At 43.8% G+C, this 19,077-nt stretch overlaps 1 protein-coding gene across 4 annotated transcripts in view; it reads right to left on the bottom strand.

Annotated features, from left to right (window-relative positions):
• Positions 1-351: 351 nt before the first annotated feature.
• The window catches only part of Rai2 (retinoic acid induced 2), a 64,008-nt gene continuing 45,282 nt past the window's right edge, over positions 352-19,077 (bottom strand). For 2 of the 4 annotated variants that reach the window (XM_029473558.1, XM_029473557.1), the window contains exon 3: positions 361-2,309. In XM_029473558.1, coding sequence (XP_029329418.1) covers positions 696-2,285 — 1,590 coding nt within the window. In that variant the 5' untranslated portion in view covers positions 2,286-2,309 and the 3' untranslated portion in view covers positions 361-695. Of the gene's footprint in view, positions 2,310-19,077 lie in introns of all 4 variants that reach the window. The other 2 variants (XM_021153461.1, XM_021153460.2) reach the window with 2 other exon arrangements.

Genomic DNA, 19,077 nt, shown 5'->3' with positions numbered 1-19,077 from the left:
AGGACGTCCAAGAAGAAAACTCAACACACTCAAGAACTGAGTGACCCTTGAGTACTTGAGACTCACCTCTCTGCCCCCTCCCTGGTCCTTTGCCACATTAGAAGAAAAAAAAAGGCAGCAACAGCAACAACAACAAAAACCCAACCAAGGCCCAGAGGGAAAAGGGATTTGTTAGAGACCATACACACTCTGAGCCCTCCTTCTCTGAGGCACAAGGCAGTATTTCCCAACATGCCTGAAGAGCTTAGGTCTCGAAATAGTAATAAATTAGACTCTTTACAAGCAAAAGTGTAGGCCAACCACGCCAGTTGAGAAATGTAAATTTTACAAATGACAGAATACTGCAACCAATTAGTGCAAACAAACATTTATTGTGAAATATTCATCCTACCCTTTATTAGGTATTACATCATCAAAGCACTTTGTGGCAATGAAAATAGCTCTTACCCCTCTGATTCACCCAATATTCCATTAAAGCTGCAAAAAAATGTGCAATCTGCTTGAAAAATAGGTTGCTCTTATTTACTCATTTGTGAAAAGTCAAAAATTAAAAAAGAAAATGATACTAGCTAATTTGCCTTTCTGCTCCCACCTATGCCCCAAAATAATTAACAAAGATAATTTGTCTTAGTGCCTTTAAAAAAAAATGCACCTTTCCCCACGTCTTAATCATAAAAACGTTTTAAAGCTCTTATTTACTTTCTTGGGAAAAAGGTGGCCAGCCGTTGTTTTTTAATTGGGAGCATGTGTATTTCCTGGGAGTTCACTTTCTTTAACTTTATGCTCCGGTTTTTGATGGGTTTCCTAAGGGGCTCGGCGTTTCCCAGGGACTCTTCTCCTTGACTGTTGATGTCATAACCCTGAAGCACAGAGTCTTCTCTTTTGAAGGAGAAGTTTTTGGTGGATACCCCTGAGAGGCCTTTAATCTTGCCACAGAAGATGGCAGGAACGGTGTCTTCAACTGACACAATGACCTTGGCCGCCTGAGACTCACTTAAGATCTCAATGTTATTTTCAGCCTTCAGCTCACTGCCAGGATGGCTGGGCTGACTGACCATCTCAGTGCCGTTGCTGTTGCTGCTGTGGCTCTCCATCATGGCTGAGGTTTCAGGACACTTGGCAGGGGCAAAAGGCATTTCCATGCCACTGGAAAGTTTCTCCAGTACGGTGTGACCCTGGATGTCTGCTGACCCACTGCTGTTATACAATGTCTCTGGAGGAGCCTCAGCTTTTCGGTGGGCTGCCAAAGACAGATCTAGGGCTGCATCCTCTTGAAAGACTGGGGGGCTAGTTTCCCCAGCCTTGAGCCAGGGCACTGACTTCATGGACAGATCTAGGGCTTCATTCTCACTCCCCATCTTGATGACTGTGTGGCGGCTGAGCTGGAAATACTCCTTTGACTGCAGGATATCTAAGGGCTTCAGTTCATCCTTTTCCAGAGTGGTCTGGGTGCCTTTAAAGGAGTGCAAGCCGAAGGAAGATGGCGGCTTGGGGAAAGTGGGGCTGAACTTGGATTCAGTACTCTGGGGTACTGGGACAGGGATGGGGATGGGCACTGGAACTGGCAAGGGGACAATCACAGGATAGGGTACCAAGAGGGTAGCTGGCGGGACTAGGGGGGACAAGGGGGAGTTAAAGGGCTGGGGAGGCACTGGAGCATAGCCAGGAGGAGGCTGGCAGGGTGGAGGGCCCAGAGAGCCTTGGGTGGGAAATAAATTCTGGAGCACAGCTTCAAAAGGCAATGCGGGCTCCTGTGGCTGACTTGGGATCCTCAGGTCCAGGAGCTGAGGCTGGGCCTCGGAGTCCTCAGCCCCCTGGAAGAGGTTGTTGTGGATAGCGTTGGAGGAGCACGGGGCCTCCTGTGGCAGGACTAGAGGGGAGTTGAGGTGCTGGAAAACATGCTGTTCCAACACCACTGGTAGCTGCACGGGGCCTTGTGTCGTCATAACGTAGGTAGCGTTGCCGTTGGGGTTGAGCTCTGGTGTAGAGCTTCCCTCCACCTGCATGTGAATGGGCATCACCACTGGGCTGTCCCCAAGGCACAGGGGCTGCAGCACGGTGGCTGCTACCTTCAGAGCCATGCCACTCTGGGACTCAGCTGGGGGGTTCAGAATTGATGGGGCCGGCACGGTCACCAGGGCCTTCTTTACCAGGTCAGTGGAGTTGATGTTCCAGGCCTCGGTAGTTATCAGCTGGGCCATGCGGTTCTCCAGTCTGTTATTAGCCAAAGTGGGAGGGGAGTCAGTCATGTCCATGGAAAGATTCTGGGACTGCAGGTCATCCATCACTTGGCTCCGGTGCCACGTGGCCTGCAACACAGAACACACGATATGAATCTTTCTTAAGAGACTATTTATAACTGCCTTACGAGATCTCTCCAGTCTCAAAATAGTTTCCATAGCTTAGTTAACTGGGCAGCACAACCCAGCTCTCTATGTATACATACGCATTATAGATATTTCCTAATATACACGAACACACCCATATGATCAGCTGTGCTTATAAAATCCAATTTAACAAGCGATTAAGTTATAAACACACATGATGTAATCTCTAAATAGCCAAGTGATGTTAAACAGGCTATTTTGAAGCTTAATACTCAGCTTATATCTTCAGTCTTCAACCAAAACAAAGTTTCATTCCACATTGCTCTGTCAGACCGTTAAGAAATGCAGAGATTTAAACCAGTTCAAACTTGAAAACACAACAAACGTACTTTCCCTTAAGAAAAAAAAATAAAAAACCTTCTCACATTGGAATATTCTATGACTATGCAAAGGGACATTAAAAACTCTTTGTAGGTGTAATTATGGAATTTTAGAAGTATGGGAGATTTCAGAAAACATTTCAAAAACTCTGTAGCAATAATACTCCTAACAGGTTTGGAGATTCGAAGGGCAGCGTGCTTACCTGAGGTTCATTATATGTCCCACTATCTCCCTCTAGCCAATCAAACTCCCTTCCCTCTGATAACAGGAAACTACTCCTCAGAGCAAAGGAGAGAGGGAATGCTTTGCAAGAATGGTCGTTGAGCCAATCAGCCTCACCTGTCCATTTTTTCTGACCTGTGGCCTCTACCAGCATGTGGTTACCAAGAGAAAGGAGTGCTGATGAGTCTAGATCTAAGGAAAATAAAATATCTGTCGGAAACAAAAATTCCCAAAGGTGAAAGACATTGTCTTGATATCTTAGATACCTCCTGAATGCTGATGGACACTTTCTAAGGGGCCAAACGAGCTTAGAGAGGATGCTTCCTGGAGGAAGCAGGGCTGCAGCTGCGGTTCGGCTCTCCATGGAAACGCGTCCATATTTAGCCTCGTTGCCATGGAGAAAGCAGGCACCATGTCTAACTCAGGGATCTGTGAAGCCCTGGAGTGTGGTTGGGCTGGATAATAATTCAATAATCCTCCATTTCACTTGAAAAGCCTGGGCAAAACAGATTCTTGACCTCACCTGCCTTACCTATGTAGACTTTAGTTTTGTGGACATCATGCCTTTACTCTCTCACTGAGAAACGGTCATCACAACCTCTCAAACAAAAGAGAGAGGTCACCCAACACATCCTAGTGTTAAAAGTACAGTCTTTCTATAGGAATCCAACTTTAACAAATGAAAAAGTCCATGACATTTTCAAGTCATCAAAATGTGTCAAATGCACAAAATAAGGAATTGCTTTGTGGAAGGAGAGGGAAAGTGGCAGGTGCTGAGAAAACAACTCCACGGAGTCTATCCGATGTGTCATGACACATTGCAGTAATTCCAAGGGAGGACTCTAGAGCCTGTGTCCCTGTGGGTAACATGCCTTCTGGAAACTACAAGTTGACCCAGTATGTTGGCAATGAAGGAGATTTTCCTTAGGACTGTGGGGAGGACTAGCCTGCTTCGAGAAAAGCTGAGGGCACTTAACCTACCTAAAGGCTTTATCCCTTCCCTAGAAGACTGGCCCTTAATTCAGCCCCAGAAAACCTCATCAACTCACAGTCATTCTCACATGTATATATTCATTCATTCAGGTGACCAATTTATTTTGTAAATGCTCACTATATTCTAAGGACTAGAGTTTAAGCCGTGATGAGAGACAAGGCTCCTATTTTCACAGAGATTATTGTCTAGTGAAGCTGTATGTCCTCCATCAGACAAGACTGTAGCATGAACAAGGGGAAGAACACAGCCGAAGAGGTAGCAACAATAGAAGGAGAAAAATTTGGGGCACAGGCACACAGTCCTGTGGAGGCTTCATGAATCTAAGGTTCTTTTTCCACAAGGGTCCAACTTGTCCTCACAGTGGCTGGGACTCTCATGCACGGATGAGGAAGAGATGAAGAGAAGCTTAGATGGGACTGATAAGTACAAAGGTAGAAACTATTAGAGAAGTCACCCATGGTCACCCATCTATGACCAAACCTGGTGACTTAGAGGCAACTTAGCAGAAATCAAGACATATCTCGGTGCCATCTTTGAATGGTATGTACTTCCTCACGCTGACTATGTCTGTTTACACCTTCAGAAGTGTAAACACACCTTCATGTGCTCTTCCCTCTTTCACATTTCCCTTTACACCCTCCTGAAAGAAAACAGACAACTTTCTAGATACCCCTTTACCTCTTACTTGCACATATCTTCAGCTCAATTGTTAGCCCTCACTGTTTTCAGGAAATCTCCCTTGCTCCTACTACCCGGCCTTGATCTAGGCCTCTTCCAGAACCCTCCTGATCAAGGCATGAAGAGGGGATTTTGCCAGAGTAGGGTACTTTCCCAACAGGCCTGCTATCTTCTCCAGCATCATCCTGATTTGGACTCAACGAGGGGACCGTTTGGGGGTTCGGTGCCTCCACACAGGTCTCTACTCCTCCCACAAAAAACAAGATATGGAACAATTGCACATTAGCTTTGTTCCACTCAATATATGATTGGCTGATCAGTCCTTGGAATGACCTTTTCAGAGGACTACAATTATGCCCATATTGTCAACAGAGAAATTAATTCCACAGTGAAGTCAGATAAGTAGCTTAAGGGTGCATTGGGACTAGAATTAGAATTCCAGGCTAGTCTAAGGTATCTTCCCTGTATTTTGATTTGGGGAAAGAATAATCGCTAGAGCCTTTACATCAGCATGGAGTACACAGTAAACCTGAGGATGACTGCAGAAAGTCAAAGTAGAGGCCAGATATTTCCCAACAAATTCATGAATCTATCATCAGACTAGTCCCTCCATTGGGGTTGTGATCAGCTCCTTCTCACTGGAGTTTGTGTCCTTGGGGAATGAGACTGCAGTAGCTATGGTGTTGTTACTAGAGGACTGATAGTAGGGCATCTTTTAGCCTACGACCCAGCAGCCACATGTTCTAAAGTCACAGACATAACAGAGAGACTTGCAAGTCCATTTCTGGGGCCTGATTTTTTTTTCTGGAAACAGATGTGACAAGCTATATAGCATGCAGGCTTTGCCTCATTGTAGGTGGAGGAAAGAAATCTGCAGTATTTCAGGAGCAAAGAGAAAGAAGGCTTCTGGCCAAAGTCTTCCTTCCACTTCCCTGACCATTAGAGCTCTCAGGCAAAGATTGCCTGAGAATAACTCCATCTGCTTCTCTGGAGAGTCATTGGCCTGCCTAGACAGGCTGTTTCTTCCACTTCATCTCTACCAGATATAACACTGTTCTCAAGGATATCCAGGTTAAGGAAATACAAAGCCCTTCCATTATATACCTTTCCACATTCTAGAAAGGCTCTTTCTCTCTTCCACTTGTGCCTCTTCCTGCTATTCAACCTGCCAGCTGACACCCTCCTACAGCTCTGGGTCAGCAGGTGTGGGTGAGAAAGTGTGATACTTCGAGCATTGCTGCTGCGGGAGCTGGTGTTAGGAACCCTGGCTATGCACAGAATAAAAAGAGCAGCACACAAACTGAGGGTTCAAAGGGCAAGTCCTTGTCCCTAAGGATGAGCCTAGAGGTAGTTAATGATATTGAAGAAGGCAGAGACCCGTTCTCCCCATGCAGGCAAGCTGCTGATTAGTATGGATGAGTTCTCCAGGTAAGGGAGTCTTCTCTTGTGTTTGGGTTTTGTAAATCTTCATTTTCAAATGGGTTTAGATGGAGTCATCAACCATTTTGCCTATGTTCATTATCACCATGGGAGGTAAAAGGAAAGACATAAAGAAGACACGCACATGGGGTGGGGGAGAGACAGGGAGGGAGAAAGGGGTGGTGAGGAGGATACTAAGATCTAGTAAATGATGGTTGTGTGGCCTGGTAGAATATGGATCTACCTATTGCTAAAGGCCTTCATTCTCTCCATCTTCAGCAAGTTGATAGCGCCTCACCTCTGTAGCCTCCATGTCACCCAGATGTAGACTTTGGGGAAAATGGCATGTTGAGTGGTTGGCAAAAAAAGGTCTGTGATCTTGGCTGGGCCTACATGCTTGTAGAGTCACAGACTTGCTAAATTACAAGTATCAAAAGATGTCAGAGACTGGTTCTGCCCCTTAACCTGGAGTCCTTTCTGGCCTTTGTCTTCACTAAGGTTTCTTCTGCTTATGGGTTAGATGTTGGGGGAACAGCTCGAAAAAAGTCACTTCCTCCATTCTCACTGAGATCCCCAGGACACTGATTTAACCTTGTCTAGTCCTGACTCTGGTTTCATACTGGGCTTTCTTGTCCCCTGTTTTTCTTGGAGCTGACACTGTACCTCTTGAATAGTAGGTACTTAGGACATGTTTTCTGGATAAATTGGAACGTGAATGAATATTCAAGCCTTTCTGGGCCTGGTATTGCCATCCTTGTCTTCTGATCAGAAGCCTGACACTTGTAGAATTGTAGAACTGGGGCATTAAACCTATTCTAACCCACTGATTCTTACCTTTCCAGTGCTGTGATTCTTCAATACTCTTTCTCATGTTGTGGTGACCCCCCAACCATAAAATTATTTTTGTTACTACGTTATAGCTGTAATTTTGCTAGTTGTGAATCATAATATAAATGTCTTATATTCAAGATATCTGATATGTGGCCTTTGTGAAAGGATCATTTGACCTCAAAGGTGTCATGACCCACAGGTTGAGAATCTCCAGTTTAGCATATTCCAGACACTTCTGACAAGTGAGGAGACTGGGATCTAGAGTAGCCAGTGCTCATCAAGACCAGTTACTACAGAGGTGTAGGAATTTGAGAGAAGAGTACAGGTTAAGGCCATTGGTGTCATAGGACAGCATAACGTTGGTTACTGCCTCCACTGTGAGGGACTCCCGTGAGACAGTGTGCTTGTGAAAGTATTTGTGGACTAAGGACATGGGGTCATCCTGTGTTTGCTTGACATAACCAGAAAAAGAAACTTAAAATGACTACTTTCTGTATAAAGCACTACAGATATGATGAAGGCAACCTCGGGCACATCACCCAGGTGACCTGCACCACATGTGCACCCTGGTGGGTATTCATACAAGCCACCCTGCTTCTCTAGCTGTCTCTTCTACAACTTTGCACGAGAATCTACTTTAAGCTGATATACTTTTCTACCAATGGTACTATTATAAGAGGGCTTCATTTATGGTCTAATTTAGAAGACAAACTACTTAATTACTGCTGCTCAGATAATTTAGATCTGCAGATGTTAAAATCTGCCTTTTTCCTTTTTGTGGTTATTTAACACTAAGTCACACACACACACACACACACACACACACACACACACACACACATAGAAGCTGGCAAATATCCCACTACTTTTACACCTAATATCCTCAGCCACATTCCAACTCATACCATTGATAGCATCCCTGAAGATCCTGCGCCAATTCAAACTAAAGGAATCTCAGCAGGTGCTATGAGTTCCAGAGACAAAGTCCCTAGCTCTGGCCAAGCCTGATTTCTGAGCCAAGAATTTTACAGGGTGTATACTAGGAGTCTTTTCAGAGGCCCAGATCACCATCTAGCTAAGGGTTTGAGTGTATTTTGTAAATTGGAAGCATCTTCACCACGGAAGCTTGTCTAAAGGTTTCCATGGTTTGCACTGTGTGAGGATCAAGCGCATCTAAGCAAAGACTACAGGAGTGGCTTTTTCAATGTGAAGAGCAAGTAGGGAGGAATTTATTTCATAGCAACTTGAGCCAAAAGTGAGTCTTGCTTGAAGGCCCTGCAGAGCCCTTGAGCTTACTGGAGTGAGGTCACTCAGAAAGTACACTAAGCTTCAAGGAAAACAACTTATGGTAATAATCTGGGCTCATTTGTGGCATATTCTGGACTCACAGGCTTTAGCAAGTTTTACAAAGTCCCATCTTTGTGCCTCTATCCCTGTTCTGGTGAAGCCAAAGTCTGTCATTGCTCCTGGTGATGCTCTTTTCATCATAATGAGGTTGCAAATGTGATTCTTTCTCCTGTCGCCAAATCTTATCGAGATTTTTCCCCCTAATCAACACAAGTTTCTTCCCTGAAGCAATCATTCTTTAAATGATTGCCTTGTGTCTCTTAATGATAGTGACCTATGTTAAGATCCATAGTGTTGGTCAATTTTGTCACTTGTAAACACAACAGAGGGTAATTGTACAATAGAACATGGTTACGATATTACTTGTTGACACAATCCTGTGGACTAACCATTGTACTGCAGTCCATCATTGATTGGAGCATCTTTCCATGACATATGGCATATGGCTGTACATCCTGGAAGTTTCCTAAGAAATATTTTCCAAGTGGTAAAACAGCAACAGTCCTAGTTTATATGGAGCAAGAACCAGCTATCAATTGTATCTGGTCAGCAGGACTATCTACATCTTTGTTGAAAGTGAAGTCTTTGGAACAGCTACAACAGCATTACTCACAAGCTTCTTTGAAATGCAGAATCTTAAGCCACACAACCAAGCCACTCTGAAGCGAAATCTGCATGTGAACAAGAGCTTTGGTGGGGAAGGGGTGGGGAAGAGCAGGTGGGGCGGGCTGGAGAGATAGTTCAGTGGTTAAGAGCACTGGTTGCTTGTTCAGAGGCTCTGGATACAATTCCCAGCACCCACAGCTCACAACTGTCTGTAACTTCAGTTCCAGGGGTTCTGACACCCTCACACAGACAGACATGCAGGCAGAACACTAATGCACATGAAATGAACATAAATAAACATCCTTGGGTGGTCTGTGTGTATATTAAGGTTTGAAAAGCACTGTCTTGTTATCAGTTCTCAAGCTGATCTGTGCATTGCAATTGCCTGGAATCTATCAAAAGAAATGCAATCCCTGTCCCGTTCCCAAGACAAACTCAACTGTTTTGGGTGGCAGTTTGGGTCTGGAGTGCAGAAAGTTCACCATGCAGTCGGATTTGTAACCCTTAGCCTAAAGCTAGAACACAGGACAGCTAGTGAGCTACCTTTCATAGTGGCTGATTTTCCATTTTATGTCTCAGAAAACACTGAAGCCATTACCATCCCAAGCTTTCTTAATTTCCACCTGGCCCCTACATTGTGTCCCTGTGTACCCCAATTCTATAAAGAGGTGAGAAGTCTCTCCCCTTGGAAGGCTGGTTTGCTAAAGACCTCTGATAAAATTTGTTTCCCTTCCAATCGCTCCTTATTTTTAGTCTACTTTCCACTTTTGACTAAGACTTACAAGACACCATCAACAAATGGCCTAATTCTGTATAAAAATCACTAGCCATTAACTATGAGGCAGACGAGAGGGGCATATTGTGTCCTTTAATACTGTACACATATATGGTTTCATCATTCAGGACCCAGGGTGCACTATCTAAAAAGCAACTCCAACTGGGTTCAAAATGGATTTTCTTTCCCCACAGGGTGTAGTAATTGTCAATTACTTGTCCCAGTGATTGAATTTTCTGAGCTTTAAACATCAGCACAAAGCCCTTTTACTTTAACAAAGCTGTGAGAATAATTACTACTTGAATGTATTCCCAAATTGGTTACAATATGAAAAAAAAAAAAACCAGAATATTCACCAATCTCGAATTTGGTTGTATTTTACCTGCAGGGACTTAAACAGTCTTCCAAAAGGCAATCCAAATTCACTTTGGAAATGAGTCACCCAGTCCACTACTTCAGTTATTAAAACTGTGGTGGTCATTCAAATTTCAACTGGGATCAATCTTGGTAACAATAGGCATTGGCTATGGAAAGTCCTGTAGTCTTTCCAGAAAGGGAGTACAATCATGAAATCTTCTATACTGGCTTAAAAAAATAAAGAGGGGGTCAGACCCAGTGCCATTAACTAGCTATTGACATCAGCAGTTTGAGGATCATCTTGAAGAAAGGACAGAAATGCATGCCCTGGGATGCTACAAAATGTATGCATGCTTAGCTTAAAATCTCATCCTTTGCACTCTTGTTTTATTATTTTTGTGTGCAAGTAACATGAAAACATAAGAACACACACATGGCTTGTGTGTGTGTGTGTGTGTGTGTGTGTGTGTGTGTGTGTTCAGTTTTCCCTGATAAGAGCACAAGAATGAAATGAGACTACTCAGCAAGAGAGATGAATCTCTCAGGCAGGGTCCAGTTAGCTTTCTAGAGCTCTCCTGTCTAAGTTTAGACTGGTCACTAGCCCAATCCACCCTTCCTGTGTTACAGAGCTGGAAGCTAACACTCAGAGGTCAAGTGGCTTGTTCAGGTTCATACAACAGTGCCCACTGACTCTTAAAACTGTACTTTCTCCCCGAAAACACGTTATCTGAACCACTGCTTTTGTTTCAAATGCTAAAGGACACAAAGGAACATGTGGGTCAAACAGAATTGAAAGGGGGAAAACCCCAATTCTCAGGCTTGATTTTTCAAGGCTGTTATTGGGTTCTAGAAAAGCTCAACAGGATTCTGGGAGCCTGGCTGGGGAGGTCATTCTGCCTCCTTTGTCTTTCTGGTGAATAATGCCATGTGTCACTACATTTATTTTCTCATTTACTGTCCCAACAGTCTTTAGCCTGCCTCCTAAGGACCAATGGTGGTCCTTGGAACCATGCAGGTCTTAGCATAAGGAAGAATTAAAAAAACAGATTTGTCCTCATTCATGTATTCATTCTTTCGAAAATGATCTGAAGACCTACTGTGGACTGGGCCTGCATTTCCTATTCTTTTACTTTCTCTAAAGGACCATTGCCTCCTTTACTGGTGTAGTTCTGGAGACAGGAACCAAATCTGCTTTCTCCCAGGCTTATGGGCTTTCTTCAAGGTTCTTTCAAGGCTGATATTTCTTACAGAGATAAAGGAATACATTTTTAAAGGATGAATACCAGTCTCTGGGCAGCTGTGGGAGGCACGGCATAAGATGAGAATAGTGTTTATTTTCTATAAAGGGCTGCCCCTGCCATTGAGAGGAAAGGCAAGTTCTCCTTACACTATAATGAGTTTCAGTAGATGGTAAGAAGAATGCGTCAGCATCACAGCATACAATCAGGAGGAACCGTTGGTGTGGACGAACACGTTTAAGTGGACAGTGGACTGCATAAACTACCAATTGCTGATCCTTGCATTCAGATGAGTCCTTGCAACTTTCCATCGGACACCCAGCTTCTAAACCACCTCAGGTGCCTGAGCCTGAAGGGTAGTTTACACAGAAGCACAAGTCATGTTATGCTCTTAGACCAGGTCTATCATCTTGAAGAGCAATGGTTTGAGGAAAATTTTCTGGCAACAAAGAAACCTCTTAATCACTTCTCAGCCTTTTGGCTAAGATTAAGTATAGTATCAAGTGTAGAAACCTCTTAAATTTGGAATGAAGGGGGTGGGTGGGAAACTTGCCTTCTGAAAGAAAAAAAAATATTTCTAATTAGATTGAGATACAAAGGTTAAATTTTTCATCTGGGGGGAAAAAGATTGTTTAGAATTCTATGTCATTAGAAGGACATTTTCCAGAAGCCATTATGCCAGAAATAGATCCTCTGAGGGGTCACTAGAAGGAAGGGGGTGCAGAAATCTAAGGTACTTGGGTTTATAGACTTACCCTTTTCTAAGGCCTGTGAGCCCCTCATCAACCACTGGTGTGGAGATAGTTTCAGTCCATTCTGGGCACTGTACCCTTCTGAGAATTATGATAAGGAAAAATGTTGAACTGAGTCCCAGGTTCAAACTTCACCTTTTACTAACTGCCACTTGTATGACCTTGGGCACGTTAGTTCCAAGTCTCAGTTAACCTCTATGCAAGATGAAGAATGAAAAGTAAAGAGCTCTCTGGTGGGATGGCTGGAATGAAGAGAGAGTTCAGAAGAACTTGCTACAAGGCCTGGCATGTGGAAGGCTCAGTCATCACCATCATCATGGTCCTCACTGACTCCATCACTGCTTGCTCACACCATCATCTTCATCTTCATCTTAGTCTTCATTACAATCATTACTTCATTACTGCAGTTGCCACTGTCTTCTTAGTTGTCATTCTCATTGCTATTGCTATCATTATCATCACCATTGCCATCATCTTTGTTGCCACCTTGTCATGGCATCATTGTCTTATCAGATCCTCTGCCCACATTTTCTCCAAGCATCTGGAGTAGCATGATCAAAGTTTCGCTAGCATGTGAAGGGGTTTGCTCATCTGTAACCCTGTTTGGTCAAAGCTTACCTTGAAAATCAGCTGCTAGGGACTGGGGAAGTATGTATCATAAAATGAGTATTACACCCAATGGTGAAGTTTTCAGGCAAACTCCCTAGCTCATTTAATTCTAACATCATTAGAACATCAAACATTTCCAGTAAAAAGAGAAGACCATACTGTCACTATAATAGAAATCAAAGATGACAGGAAAATATGTATACATATGAATATCTGTTTCTCACCTGTTAGGAAGAGTAGAGGAGAAAGAAAAAGAGCAACACTTTATGTATCGTGCACGTGTGGATGCATGAGAACTTTCATGGATTCTGAAATTTCTGCCATTTATGCATAATATCACTTAGGATTCTTCTGTTTTTCTTTCTTGCACAAAGTCCTAAGGAGTTTTCTCTCCCCACTTATTAGTAATAATAGGGGTATCTTCTCACTCACAAAAACCCAAAGGATTCCCAGAGAAGAGGAAGATAAAGAAAAGGATAAGAGGGAAACAGAGCAAAGGAAGAATCTGTGCTAACCAGGCCAAAGTAAAAGGAATGAACTTTCCAAAGGTTTTAGGCCCAAATGAGAAAGAGCTTGTTCAGATAGAAATGTTAAGACAGTGAGACTGAGGGAGGCTGCAACCGGGGGGAAACAGAATGAAAGCTCTTCAGTGGGCCACAGGGGGCGGTGCCAAGGAGCAAGGCTGCAGCAGCTTGGCTGCTTCTAGGGCTGGTCCTCTCCCTCCAAGTATTCCTTCCTTACCCTGGCACATCAAGTCTCAGCAGGGTTAGGGGCATCCTCTTTCACTGAGGCCATACAAGTGAGCCCTATTGGGGAACTGATCAGGACATGTGCTCAACAATGTTCATAGCAGCTTTATTTGGAATAGCTAGAAGCTAGAAACAACCATGATGTCCCTCAACTGGAGAATAGATACAGAAAATGTGGTACATCTACACAATGGAATACTATTCAACTATTGAAAACAATGAATTTATGAAATTCCTAGGCAAATGGATGGAATTAGAAAATATCATCCTGAGTGAGGTGATCCAGACCCCAAAGGGCATGACAGGAGCCTAGCTGTCCTCTGAGAGGCTTTATTGAGCAGCTAACTGAGACAGATGCAGACACCTACAGCCAAACATTGGATGTAAGTTGGGGACTCTCCTGACTTTAAAACAACCAAGCACCCTTGCTGAGCTCACAGTCCTAGGAAAAACTACATACATGTGCCTTCTTATCATGTCTGGTCTTTATTTATATTTATGTTTATCCATACCTCTGGCACCTCCTGCTCCACATTGGGCAGTGAGAATTGAGTTTCACCCATCAAAACTTGATTTTCTAGACAGAAGCTGATAAGTTAATCTTGAATGAAGTGTTTGACTATCTTGATTAGATGTATGACTAATGAAGTATTATGTCTTCCCTACTAACATAATAAATATATTTCAGGAATAATAAAGCCATGGACGAAGAAGTGGGGCTCTAACTGAGGAACTGCAAGGCACTAATCACCAGGAAGCACCTTCTGTCTATCTTAACATCTCCATAGAGACGAGACCTTACAACTCCTGACCAAATTAGCTGGCAGTATTAAAAGGCACCTGATCACAACATGGCCGTCACCTTTAGGCACTCGGAGCTAAGGCAAGACATGAAGGAGCCCCAGTTATCTATTTCTTTACATATCCAATAAGCAAACACACATTTCTCATCCAAGAGGAAATTGCTGATATTTTGCTTTATCTCCAGTATGGAGACTTTCTCAGTATCCAGGCATGCCTTTTCCTCAGAGGACTGGGTAACTGGACTGGCTGCCTCCTGAAATTCTTATTTGTGCCGTACCAGGCAAGAAGTCCAGGACTGTATCCCACATATAACATACAAAGCTATAGCCACAATGGAACTCAATTGCCAAAGGTGATAAGCATGGGGAGGAAGAGTGGGGAGGGGGTGGGGTGGGCGCTGTGTTTGAGGGAGCCCAGCTTATTAGTATCTTGAGTTCTCCTGTAGAATGGCCTTAAGACAAAGATTTGTCTGAAGTTGGTATATTTGAGGGAAGATTCCAGAAAAGGAATGAAGCAGAGGGACTGGGAGAGGAAGAAAGGCAAATTATCAAGCAAGTTACCAGTGAACAACTGGTACTCAGTTCTACAAGGGATGAACAAGAGACAGGGCAAGATACACTCTTGCCTGTGTGTATCAACTGAAAAGCTAGGAGGTTGGGATTTAGTCATTGACTCCAACAGTCCCTGGTTGAGGGCCAGTGGAAGATGTGTTCATTCTTTTGCACTTCCAGCTAGCCCATCATGCAGGCCAGACCTAGTGTACTCCAGAGACCAAAGCTAAAAAGGTAAACCTTTACGGAGAGTCACAGGCATGTGAGGTAAGCAGCCTCTAGTAAGGCAAGATAGCAAGAGTATCTCCTATGCCAACCACAAAAATGTCAATGATTGTTTTGTGGTAATAATGGCCACCAATTTAGGCCACTGTATGGGATCATGTGTTTCCCCGATGGGTACAACCTTCTATGACCCACGTGAGGAAGACAACGTTTGAATAACAATGCCCATGCCTCCGAGGACTCATGAGAAGCATGCCTCAAGATTTCCCAGAGAGGAAGGTTCACAAGGAGGGCAGAGAGGACTAGCTATCCAAAGCAAACATTTCAAGAGATGGTCAGTTTAGGTCATGTGTTTGCTCTTTAGCTGAAAGATATCTGGGGTCCTGCAGAAAGTTCTTTTCTATTTTGATCGGTTTTTGATATTATTTGTGTCAGCTGGAATGCAAGATGTTCTTGGGATAAATTACAGAGCAAATCTCTTCTCTAGTAATCCTGTGTTCCAACACAGGAGGAACCAGAAATAAATAAACACTGCTTCACTTCATAGTGTAAACTGCCTGATGATGATGATGATGGTGGTGGTGGTGATGATGATGGTGGTGGCAGTGGTGGTGATGATGAGGACGACGACGACGATGATGGTGGTGGTGATGATGATGATGACGATGATGATGTGCTCATCTTTTAAACAGTCAACTTCTTTCTGGAATTCTGTTTCCTCAGAAGCATCCCTCTGCCTGTGAGCAACTCTCTTAAGAACAATACACTTGGCAGAATCTTGGGGAGGTTGAGTTGTTTTGAGTCACCAATATTTCACTGTATTTATCTTAAAGTGAGTATTGTGGTTGAAGCTAATGTAGCATAAACAACAGAGAGTTGGGGTGGGGAAAGAAAGAGATTAGCTCTATAGCATCCAGCTAGTTAATGGGGAATATAGGTGTTGGTTCCTATATTTTAGGGGAAGAATTCCTTTAGAATGCATGTGATCACACACACACACACACACACCCCACAGTGGTCAAATAGGAATGAAACAAGCCTTCAAGGTTTCTGTCAATCCTTCTTCTTTCCCATCTGCTTCGTCCACAGTGTTTTCACATAAGATGTGAGGGACCACACAACAGGTAAGTTGCACTCAATCTTGCCACTTTGTCAGCATTTCAGCAGAAGGAACAGGAGGATGGGGGCAGGGTCAGGAGAATTCCACAAGAACAGGACTGAAGGAAAGGCACAAGAGGACAAGTGTGTCCAGGAGATCCAGCTGTCTGGGCATCTGGAGCCCAGGACTTTGGAGAACTTGGGAAAGAAACAAGGATGCCTGAAACATTAGATGAGTGTCCAGCTCTTCCAGGGGTTTTCAGTGTCACCCTGAGCACTTAACCTCATGTCCGAAAGGATCACCTACTCTACCAGGAAGATTTTTTGTATCTTCACAGTTTTAAATAAGTAGGAGGCCTCAGATAAATAATGAGACCCTTAGGTGGAGAGGACAGGCAGAAGCAATTTAATTCCCAGGACTTTGTTAGCACCACAATACCGGCATCTTTGCAGCCTCTCTTTCATACATTCATAGGAAGATCATGATAAAGTACTACTGAGCTCTGAGTTATCATGTGCCAGGAACCCTGCAAGGTCCTCTGCATTCATTTTCTCATCTGTTTCTCAGCAACCCCGGCAGATTGGTACCACCTTGGTGGGGATTTGATTTGTTGAATTGTTGTTTCAAAGGGAAGGTAGGTCTGGGGGAAGGGAGGGGAGGAGATTCTTGGTAGCATGCACAGGGGCAGGGAGAGAAGGGAGAGGCACAAAGTAGGTGACAGTTCCTGGTTTAGAACTTGGAATTGTTTGGCTTTCTTCTGAACTCTGACAGGCCTGCTTAGCTTTGATCTCCTGACCAATCCCTGTCTAAGTTCTCTTCTCTCCCATTGCTGTCACTAGTGTTTCCTGGGCCCAGAAGGGCACAGCTTGAATCTGCTGTTCCCTTACATTTTTAGGACTCAATTCTTGTTTACTATATAACATAGTTTGGATAGCTGGCAAACCAAGTCCTGGGAATTAAATTTCTTCTTCCTGTCCTCCCCACCTCTCATTATTGTATCTCAGAGGCCTTTGTGTTAAAAAGTTTCATCTTTGGTCTAGTGAAAACTCTAAGAGGCAAGGCTGTATAGAAGATCTTCAGACCATTGAAAATATATTCTTAAAGAGAATAATGGGCCTCGGGCCTTCCTCTTCCTCTCTTTTTCACTTACTGGCTATAAGGGGACTGCCTTTTGCTTGTCTGTGCATTCCATGCCCCACAGTACGACTTTGCCATGGGCAATAAAGTAACAGGAACAACCAAATATGTTGTTCGAAATTTCCAAAGCTGAGTGCCAAAATAAACCATTTTTAAATAAGATGATTGTCCCAGATATAGATGACAGCAATGGAAAACTAACTTTGCCTCAGAACTAGCCTACATCCCAAGCAGGGGCTATTGTTAACCTATCCAAGAACATTTCATCTCTGGTTGGCAGACTGGCTGTTAATCGCATTTATGTCCCCTTCTTCTTGGACTGCAGTTTCTCTTCTCCCTTGTAGTTAGTTGTGGTCAGATGTCTGAGTGTTGGCCAGCCAACTGGGAAAAAAAGCAGTGTGACCCACTTCCATACCTGGCTCTTAATAAACCTTAGTTCCATGTGTGATGCTCCAATCCCCTTTCACACAAGGGCCTTTGGGAAGCTGCCTAATAAAGATAGTTGAGTAGAAGATGTGAAGGACTTTATGCCCCATCTTTCCTTAAGGCTGCCATAGAAGTTCCAATCATCTCTTCATCCCCATCAATACTTGAGATGTAGGCGGTTCACTTGGTAAAGCATTTGTTTACAGTGCACAAAGCCCTGGGTTCAATCCCCAGCACTGCATAGACAGGACATGGTAGTGCATATCAGTAATCCTAACACCCTGGAAATGGAGACAAGGAGGACTAGGGCAAGGCCAACAGCTACAGAGCAAGTACAAAGGCTTGCCTGGGCTCCATGATATCTTATCTCAATGTAATAATTATTATTAATGGTAATAATATAAAAGGACAGCCAGATAGTTCTCCCTGAAAGGCCTTATAAACTTCACTGAGCCTGCTAGCTACTTATGTGTTAGACTCTCAGTCTCTCTCTCTCTCTCTCTCTCTCTCTCTCTCTCTCTCTNTCTGTGTGTGTGTGTGTGTGTGTGTGTGTGTGATACCATTTTCCCTTGGGACTTGTCCTGTGGCTGCTGTGGTGTAAGTCTGTGTTTCCTGTGCATGACCCTTCTTTATCCTGATTTTCTCTGCCTCCTTCCTCTTTCCTACCCTTCCCTCCTGCTCTGACCTTCAGCTGGCCCTGCAGCAGCAGCCCAAAGATACTTCCTTAGGGCTAAAAGACTGCTTCAGTGATAGAGATTAGGACTAGAAACCTCATGTCCATAAAAAGGTGACACATACTTTCCCTCCCATAGGACCTTCCCTCAGCATCTGAGATGGCAGTGATAGACACCTGAAAATTTTCAAAACTGTCCTTAAAGCAAGCAAGCAAGCAACAACAAAACACCAAGTGGGCTGGAAAGATAGATGGGTTAATGTGTGCTTGCTACACAAGCTTGGGGATCTAAATTCAGATAATCCAAACTCATGGAAAAAACAGACCCAGTAAAACAGTGTACTGGCTACTTTTGTGTCAACTTGACACAGCTGGAGTTATCACAGAGAAAGGAGTTTCAGTTGAGGAAATGCCTCCATGAGATCCAACTGTAAGGCATTTTCTCAATTAGTCATCAAAGGGGAAAAGTCCCTTGTGGGTGGTGCCATCTCTGGGCTAGTAGTCTTGGTTCTATAGGAGAGCAGGCTGAGCAAGCCAGGGGAAGCAGTAAAGCCAGTAAAGAGCATCCCTCCATGGCCTCTGCATCAGCTCCAGCTCCCTGACCTGCTTGAGTTCCAGTCCTGACTTCTTTCAGTGATGAACAGCAATGTGGAATTAAAAGCTGAATAAACCCTTTCCTCCCTGTACTGGCTAGTTTTGTGTCAACTTGACACAGCTGGAGTTATCACAGAGAAGAGAGCTTCAGTTGAGGAAATGCCTACATGAGATCCAACTGTAAGGCATTTTCTCAATTAGTGATCAAGGGGGAAAGGCCCCTTGTGTGTGGTACCATCTCTGGGCTGGTAGTCTTGGTTCTTAAGAGAGCAGGCTGAGCAAG

This window comes from Mus caroli, chromosome X (assembly GCF_900094665.2).
Source record: "Mus caroli chromosome X, CAROLI_EIJ_v1.1, whole genome shotgun sequence".
In the NCBI taxonomy this organism is placed as follows: Eukaryota; Metazoa; Chordata; class Mammalia; order Rodentia; family Muridae; genus Mus; species Mus caroli.
Note: the sequence above shows the minus strand (reverse complement) of the source record. Positions and strands in the feature narration are given on the sequence as shown.